The sequence below is a fragment of the Carcharhinus amblyrhynchos genome, chromosome 2 (assembly GCF_965287045.1).
Source record: "Carcharhinus amblyrhynchos chromosome 2, sCarAmb.v2.hapA, whole genome shotgun sequence".
NCBI classification, from domain to species: domain Eukaryota; kingdom Metazoa; phylum Chordata; class Chondrichthyes; order Carcharhiniformes; family Carcharhinidae; genus Carcharhinus; species Carcharhinus amblyrhynchos.
In genome coordinates this window covers 113,673,637-113,683,110 of record NC_137325.1, presented here as the reverse complement: position 1 = coordinate 113,683,110, position 9,474 = coordinate 113,673,637, and the positions used below count along the sequence as shown (strand labels likewise).

General features: G+C 42.2%; 1 protein-coding gene across 3 annotated transcripts in view; it reads left to right on the top strand.

Annotated features, from left to right (window-relative positions):
* The first annotated feature begins 414 nt into the window (after positions 1 to 414).
* The window catches only part of arhgap21a (Rho GTPase activating protein 21a), a 215,185-nt gene continuing 206,125 nt past the window's right edge, over positions 415 to 9,474 (top strand). For 2 of the 3 annotated variants that reach the window (XM_080211355.1, XM_080211346.1), the window contains exons 1-2: positions 419 to 889; positions 1,745 to 1,988. In XM_080211355.1, coding sequence (XP_080067481.1) covers positions 1,905 to 1,988 — 84 coding nt within the window. In that variant the 5' untranslated portion in view covers positions 419 to 889; positions 1,745 to 1,904. Of the gene's footprint in view, positions 890 to 1,744; positions 1,989 to 9,474 lie in introns of all 3 variants that reach the window. The other variant, XM_080211380.1, reaches the window with a different exon arrangement.

Sequence of the window (9,474 nt, the reverse complement as noted above, 5' to 3'; positions counted from 1 at the left end):
GGGTTGAGCTTGGGGATGAGCCGAGGGAGTGTAGCAGGGTTGAGCTTGGGGATGAGCCGAGGGAGTGTAGCAGGGTTGAGCTTGGGGATGGGCTGAGTGAGTGTAGCAGGGTTGGGGATGGGCTGAGTGAGTGTAGCAGGGTTGGGGATGGGCTGAGTGAGTGTACTGAGGCTGAGCTTGGGGATGGGCTGAGTATCAGTGGTGCTGGAGGGAGGAGAGCGCGCGGCGGCCTGCGCTGCACTGCGCTGCGCTGATTGGCTGGAGCCGGGCCCCAGCGCGAGCCCCGATCCCATTGGCCAAGGAGTCGGGAATAATGGGTTGGGAATCGCAAGGGAGAGAGGCGATGAAACGCCCCATCCGATTGGTGGAGTGGCCGAGCGGTGGTTGTAAGGCGGGTGCTGATTGGTGGCCTCGGCCTCCGGCGGGCTGGGTCTCTCGCGGTCGGGTTTTCTTTCCACCTCACGCGCGGCTGGTGTGGAGTGGGCGAGGAGAGAGAAAATAAACCGAAGAGAAATAAACCAGAGAGAGAGAGAGAGAGAAACAAACCACAGAGAGATGGCGGCGGCAGTTGAGGTACCTCTGGCTTCAGAGTCCAGTTAAAACTGCCGAAGAAGAAGGAGGAGGAGGAGGAGGAGAAGAAGGAGGAGGAGGATTGAAAGGCGGCCGGAGTCGAGGGAGCGGCGAGTGACAACAGGCAGCCCACAGAGAGAGAGAGAGAGAGACCGACCTGAGGAGCCATGGCGGCGGCGCCGCTGCCTGAGCGGGAGGAGCTGCTGCAGGAGCCGGGGAGAGTGCGGCCCGAACTGGGGCACAGCAGTGGCTGCTGCTTCTTCTGCTGCCCAACTCTCCTGGACTGAGGGGTGGGAAATCGAGGCCCCGGCGATACAAGGTCTGCTCGAGGGCCGGCGCGGGGGGGGAGAGAAAATTTCAAGCATCATTTTACACATCAGTTCATTAAAGAGGGAGTGTGTGTCTGTGTGTGTGTGTGTGTGAGAGAGAGAGATTATAGTTTCCCCACTCCCCTTGTACTGCTGATTGATGGGGAGGGAATTCTGCCTTGGTGGAAATCTGAATGGCTCCAGGCTTTTCTTCCTTCCCACTTTTTCCACTCAATTCTTTCTCGTATTTATTATATGGCTGGTTATACTATCTGTATATTTATTATATGGCTGGTTATAATTGTTGGATGTTTGGTAATGATTTCCACACCGCATCCTTCACGCTGCTCGGGCGAATCTATCCAAGTGAAAACACCCACAACAAAAATGGGTTAGTTGTCAGGATCCATTCCCGGCACGTAGTTGGGGGAGGCGAGCAGTGTGAAAAATCTGCCTCCAGACTGCATCTGTCCCATCTTCCTTTTGAAATAGTACCCCCCCCCCCGCCGATTTTTGCATTTGTTTATTTTATCGAGGGGGAGAAAGAGATGCCGATTGGTTTTACTGAGACTTTGCAGAGGATCGGCGGCGAAAAAGGAAATCAAACCAAAAAGAAACTTGGCGTAGAGAGGTGTGAGCATTGAGCGCAAATTCTGTAGGGAAAGCCAAGTAACAGGATTTTTTTTAAAAGGCGTTTCCTTGATTGATGGAAGGAGGCTGAAGCTCCTGTTGGCAGAACTGATTTGTCTTGTGTCAGTGCGGTTTTCTGATCACTGTTTCTTTTTCAGGAGCGTTGTGAACATGAATTATGATACGAATGCGATTTATTTGCGACTGACTGTATCTATTTTTTTTCTCCCCCCCAGTTTTCATTAAGAAACAATGAAGAAAAACGGGTAGACCCGGCGAGTTATCAGGCTGTGGTGCTTTTTGTTGTTGCTATTCATGACTGACTGGGATTTTTCAGTGTGCGGAGCCGAGAAAATGTTCTCCTGATCTGGATTCGTTTTAATTTGAAATGTTATAATGGCGACACGAAGGACCTGTCCAAGTGAAGAGGAGGATGGAGATACAAATGGAAAAAAACACCCATCTGCTGGAAAGGACGAGGTACGACTTGACACCAGATTCCGTGTCGTTTTAAACAAAATCGTAAGAAGATTTAAGGGTCTGTACCTTTTACATAACACCACGTATGAAGGGATCAGCAGTTGATTTGTGGCTTTTGATTTACTGTTTGTCGTCTTGCTGTATTGGGCGCACTGCCCGCCAGGCTCAACAGATTATGCTCCAGAGATTTAGTCAGGGCTTGTGCATTACAGTTTTAAGCTTTTCCACGCAAGTAGTCTCAGCTGTAATTACGTACGAGGTTGAATTGTTGTTCTTGGAATTGTATTTTAGCAAGTGCAAAAGCACATCCCTCTGACATTTATGTTTTAAATATGTGTTGCTGAAAGGTTGAACTTTAATGAAATAATAATTTTGAAGCTGTTGTAAGCAGATTCTTCAAAATATAGTAATTGAAGAGGTGCATTGTTGTGTTGACTGGTGGATTTGAGACGATGGATATTTGAAATTCTGGACACTTGTTTTAATTTTTAAATGGTTACTGAACCTGGAGAGTATAAGGAGATAATGCTTTTTACCACCATCTGCACTGTAGTTTTCTGAGCAAATACAAGTGAATGTGTAGGGAAAATTGTACAGGAATAAAATTATGGGAGTAACCTGGAGACAAGTGTTGGGTTCTGCTGGAAGGTGTATTGCTGGTTAAAAGCTCAAATTCTATATACAATTTCTGTTGAGATCAGCCTTTTGGTGTGTTACAACGGAGTGCCATTCAATGATCATTCTAGAAAATTTTGCAAGAATGCAAAAGTCAACTGTATCTGGGAATATAGCCAGGTACTGCCATCTCTTTAAGTATAATCAGACTGAATACTGTGATTTGACGGTTATAATAACATCGAGCTTTTTGGTCAAGATATTATGTAATATATATTCACAGTAATATATTTATTACTGGGTGGCATAGTGGTTAGCACTGCTGCCTCTCAGCACCAAGGACCTGGGTTCGATTCTGGGCTTGGGTCATTGTGTGGAGTTTGCACTTTCTCTGTCTGCATGGGTTACCTCCCACAGTCCAAAGATGTACAGGTTGGGTGAATTGACCATGCTAAATTCTCCCTGTGTACCCGAACAGGTGCTGGAGTGTGGCGACAATGGGATTTTCACAGTAACTCTATTGCAGTGTGAATGTAAGCCTTATAAATTAACTTTAATTTTGAGTGATGTATAATCTTTTCATGTCATGTTATTTCTGTCTGGATTTTAAACATTTGCTGGAAAGCAGCTTTGAATTTTAAACTTTGCATTATGAATATTATCCTTAGCTCATTTTTATATTTGTGGCTGAAGTAAGTTGTCAGTGCAGTGGGTAACTGAATGCATTTTGAGCATGTCATTTATTCGTTCCAATTGGGAAAATTTACAATATCCTCTGAAAATGTTTGTTGAAGTGAAACACTAAAGGTGTGGGGTTGAAAATATCAGCAGACTATAAAAATACGAACATGAGTTTCATCTGTTAACACTAATAATGTATTTGATAAATCTGGTGTCATGAAATAGCAAGAGATAAGAGCGTTTGATTTGGATCCATTTTAAAGCTGGAGAATAAGGCAGTTCTTATTTAATGGAGTGCAGTGATCAGACCACTTGTGGATGAGGGTTTGAAGTACTTCACAAACTGTTCCAGTATATATTTTCTGCTTTCTGTTCTGATATGTTGACTTCATATTTGCATTATTTTACAATGTTCCAAAAGCCAAAGTTGTTTACAATCACAATTATTTTAAGAATTAAACAGCCGAATGTGAACGTTTCATTATGAGCCCTCTTCACTTTATAAGTATTGGGTATCATGTGACCATTTATTTTGGAAATAGTTGGTACTAATAGACTGACTGATATATGGACCTACGTGACTGAAATTGGAAAGCAAAATGTTGTGGATGCTGGAAATACTCAAGCCTGACAACATCTGTGAAAAAAGAAACAGTTAATGTTTTGAGCATACAAATTAGGAGCAGGACTAGATCACTTTGTGCCTCGAGCCTGCTCCGTCATTCAGTAGTATCATCTGATCTGTTTTGAACCCCACGTTCCTACCTACCTAATGACCTTTCACCCCCCGCCTTGCTAATCAAGAATCTATCTAGCTCTGTCTTAAAAATATTCAAAGATTCTGCTTCCACTAACTTTTGAAGAGGAGTTCCAGAGACTCAAGACTCTCAAAGGAAAAGAGTTCTCATCTCTGTCTTAAATGAGCAATCCCTTATTTTTAAACAGTGACTCCCTAGTTCGAGATTAGCTGACAAGAGAAAACATTCACCCTGTCAATATCCCTCAGTTATCTAAAGCTTTCAATCATTTGCCCTTCTATCTCTAATAATAGATATAAACCTAACCTCTCCAACCTTTCCTCTTAAGACAACCTGCCCGTTCCTGGCATTAATCCAATAAACCTTCTGTGAACTATTTTTAATGCAGTTACATCTTTTTTACATAGGAGACCAGCATTACTCCAAATGTGGTCACATCAATGCTCTGTACTAAAGCATAATCTCCCTACTTTTGTAATCCATTCTCTGCACAATGAACAGTAACATTCTATTAGCTTTCCTAAGTATTTGCTGTACCTGCATATTAGCCTTTTGTAATTAATACACTAGGACACCTAGATCCCTCTGCACCTCTGAGTTCTGCAGTCTCTCACCATATAGATAAGCTTTTTTTATTCTGCTGTCAAAATGGACATTTGCCCATGTTTGTATTCGACTTGTCAGATTTTTGCCCACTCACTTATCCTTTCTATGTTGCTTTGTAGCCTCCTTGTGTCTTTTTCATAACTTACTTTCCTACCTACCTTTGTTAGCAAATTTAGCAACCAAATTTCAGTCCCTTCATTTATATGAATTGAAACAGTTGACATCCCAGTACTGATCTGTGTGGTACAACACTCATCCATTTTGATCTAGGTAGCACACCGCTTACCACATTCTGCCAGCTAGAAAAAAGACCCATTAACATTTATGCCAACTATTTCCTGAAATCTATGCCAATATGGTACCCACTACACCATAATTTTCTTATTCTACGCAATAATCTTTTGATGTGGCGCCTTCTGAGATGTACTTCCACTGGTTCACCGTTATCTACAGCATGGGGATAGGGCCTGGGGAAGATGTCCTGTCGGAGAGTTGATGCAGTTTCAATAGGCCGACTGGCCTCCTACAGGATAGGGATTCTATGACCCCTTCAAAGAACTCCAGTGAATTGGTCAAATGTGATTTCGCTTTCACAAAACCATGTTGACTGTGTCTGATCTGCCTCATTTTTCCAATTTTTCTTATTGGAATGTATATAAAATATCCCTTTTGAATGTCTATCACTGAATGTTTGTTGATTTAAAAACACACTCTTTTCTCTCCCTCAAACTGACTAAAATTATATCGTATTATGATTGTAGCTACCTAGGAGTGCCTTCACTGTGAGGGTATTGATTTAATCCTACCACATTTCACACTACCAGGTCGAGAGGAACCTGCCCTCTGGTTGGCTCCAGAATGTGCTGTTCTAAGAAAATATCCTGAAAACATTCTATGAATTCCTCATCTATGCAACCTTCGCCCATCTGACTTTTCCAAGCTAGATGTAGATTAAAATCCCCATGATTATCACTTGTACCTTTCTGACAAGCTCCCATTATCTCCTTTTATACTCTGATCTATCATGTAGTTACAATTAAGGGACCTGTACACCACTTCCACAAGTGACTTCTTGCCTCTATCATTTCTTCTCTCAACTCATACTGCTTCTACATAAACACAAAATACTGCGGATGCCAGAATCTGAAACAAAAACAGAAAAATGCTGGAAAGTGTCAGTAGATCTCAATGTTGGCCCTCATCTCTCTCCACAGATGTTGTCAGATCTGAGATTTTCCAGCATTTTTCTGTTTCTACTTCTACATCCTAGTTTCCTGACCTTTAATGTGCTAATATTATCTTTAATTGATTACTTTTTAAATTTAGAACAGAGTCACATGACAAATCACCTTGGTCCTGGTGATTTGTTTACACGTTTTAATCAGAGGTTTGTTGAAACATTGTGCAGAACATTGTGAAGCTGGTGTGTTATGCAGAATAAGTATATAGAACCCTTTAGATTCTGAATAAAGTCCGTTTAAGCCTGTGTAGCATTTACTCTAGTGAAATTATATACTTAATGTAATTTTAGAATATTTCATAGAATCCTAACAGAACAGAGAGGGGCTATTCGGCCTATTTGAGTCTGTGCTGACTACAATCCCACCCAGGCCCTATTCCCGTAACCCCGCATGTTTACCCTGCTAATCCCCCCCCAGCGCTAAGTCAATTTAGCACGGCCAATCCATCTAACCTGCACACTTTGGACTGTGGGAGGAAACCGACTTTGACACAGGGAGAACGTGCAAACTCCACACAGTGTGGCAGGATGTGTGAGGCAGCAGTGTTGAAGTTATTTTTATTTTTGTGAGATTTGTATTGCAAACCTATTGAAATAAATAGCAGACAGAAGTGTCATTTAATTTTCAAAAAAATTAACTGGCTTGGAATAAGACTCGATGATTGGAGTTTTGCACTTCCAAGCTCACTAGTCTAATTTTTTTTGTCCATCAAAATGAATAACGAGAAAGTCTTTAGCCAGTGAACGTACAAATGGAGAACTTCAATTGTTATCCTGCACCTATAATTAATTATAGAATCCGGACAGTGCAGAAGAAGCCATTCAACCTATTCAGTCTGCACCAACTCTTGACAGTGAACCCACCCACAACTTTGCTCCTGCTGGTATGTATGGACCATAACCATTGGGAAGCTATCATTGTTGAAACAAGCAGTGCAAACATTATTCACACTAGTAACAACAACATTATTCTTTGCCAATATGGGAGCATTTCAGACACAGATCAATGCCAACTATTTTCTTAAACTATCCTTCCTTCACATGGTTATGCTATTGTTTACATTAAACCATGACTAAAATTTACCTATTTCAGTGCACGCAGCTGTGATGCCAAACCTTTAAATGGGAAATTAAGTTATGATTTTAGGAAGCTAATCAATCTGTTTTTGAAGTGGATGGGAATATTGGATTAATTCTAGGCAAGTCATTTTTCTTTTATTTTTCTGTAGTGTGACGCTTTCTTTGAAAGCATAGTTTAGATTTTTGCTCCTAGCTTTCTACTAAAGTTGGTGGTCAGTTAAGACCTAAGTATATTGAAATAGTGTTGCAGTTTTGTTACAGGACTAGTAATCTAGAGAAAGTGACTTCTATTCTTGGCATGACAGTTTAAGAATTTGAATTTGGTTTATTTAAAATGAAAAGGGAATTAAACAGTTGGTATTTTTAGTCGTGATTTGTGCAGCTATCAGATTGTTGCAATCACTAATGCTCTTAAGCGAGCCAAATCCTTACTTTATCTGGGCAATGTACAACTCCAGTCCCACAGCAGCATGGTGTGCTCATTGCCTTCTGAGGTGATCTAACAAGCAAACCATTCGGGTGTAACTAAGCATTGGATTGCAAAGGTTCAAGAAGATAGTCCCTTGCTACCATTAGCTGTGCTGGGAATCAACGCCAGTGATGTTCACTTTTTCTGAATTTCTCTTTCAGCTGCATTTCACTGTTTGCAGGTGCCACTGCCCCACTATACATTGTAGCAAACGTAACATAGCTGAATTTATCTCCTAGGTCTCAATGTTGTTGTTTGGATTCCAAAACTCATGGAGCCAGCATTTATATTCTGGGATACCTTCAGACAGCAGTTCTGCAATACTGAATTTGTGGTTTCCATGTTGTAAACAGTGGTTTCCCCTGCCCTGCCCCCAAACAGCCTGCATGTCTACTACAGTGGCTGGAACAGATGCATACAGGTCTGTGGTACTCACACAGCTCTGCTTGCCTAGTAAAAGTGAACGTGAGCTGTTCAGACTAGCACAGCCAAAAACATGGTTGTCTTTGCCAAAAGTGATGAATATTTCTGTTATTGTCAGAGATATGGGCCATCATAATGTGTTGTGGTCCCTAACTGTCCAATTTTGTTCATTTGTGAATATAGAACTTCTGTAATATTGTTTGAACTGAATATAAGCCCAAACCTTGCTATGGCCATGTGATAGGAATGCCTTTATAAAGTGAAATGAATGCAGCAACTCAATTTTCTAATGAGAACTACAGCAGCTGTTCCTCTGTTACCTGATCTTTGCAGTTAGTGGAAATATTTCATTGTTTTATTTATTTGGCTCCATATTATTGCATTTAGTGCTGAACAAGGAGCAAATGTGTTTCTAATATCTGTTGTAACATTGGGCAATATATTTTCCTTTTTTTGTATTTAACTGTTTTGGCCATTCCTCTTGTTTTCTTGTTTTACTTTTTGCAACACGCTATGGACCTGTTTTGTCATCCTGAATTGAACTCCATTGTAGGCCTTTAGGCTTCCCGTGGGTTATTCTTTTTTCCTTTAGCCACAGCACAATGGCTGCTCCCTCCTCCAGCTCCTTCCACTAACTTGCTTCTGTCAGGGTTCATCTATTTGGTTACTTATTCTTGCTGAAACCCCACCCTGATTGTGCATTTTGTTTAATCATCCCAGTTTTGCAAATTACATTTTAGCTTGAAAACATTTTACAGGAAATAGTTGTTTAAACAACAGAGGGGTGGTGGGTGTGTCTGTAACTGAGTAGAACATAAGAACATAACATAAGAAATAGGAGCAGGAGTAGGCCATCTAGCCCTTCAAGCCTGCCCCGCCATTCAGTAAGATCATGGCTGATCTGTCGTGGCTCAGTTCCACATTCCCACCGTCTCCCCATAACCCTTAATCCCCTCGCTTATCAAAAACCCATCAACCCGCGTCTTAAAAATATTTAGCGAGGCAGCCTCCACCACCTCGACAGGCAGAGAATTCCAGAGATTCACCACCCTTTGAGTGAAGAAGTTCTTCCTCAACTCCGTTCTAAACCGCCCCCCCTTTATTTTGAGGCTGTGCCCCCTAGTCCTACTGTCCTTTCTGAGCGGGAAGAGTCTCTCCACCTCTACCCTATCCATCCCATTCATCATCTTATACGTCTCAATGAGATCTCCCCTCATTCTTCTAAACTCTAACGAGTACAAGCCTAGTTTATTCAGCCTCTCCTCATTGTTCAACCCCCTCAACTCCGGTATCAGCCTAGTAAACCTCCTCTGCGCTCCCTCCAAGGCCAGAATATCCTTGCGTAAGTATGGCGACCAAAACTGCACACAGTACTCCAGCTGCGGCCTCACCAATGCCCTATACAGCCACAGCAAGACCTCCCTACTTTTATATTCAATCCCCCTCGCTGTGAAGGCCAGCATCCCATTAGCCTTCCTGACTACCTGCTGCACCTGCAGGCTGGGTTTTTGCGACTCATGCACAAGGACCCCGAGGTCCCTCTGCACCGTCGCCTGCTGCAGTTTTTCGCCACATAAGAAATAGTCCTTCCTACCATTATTCCTACCAAAGTGG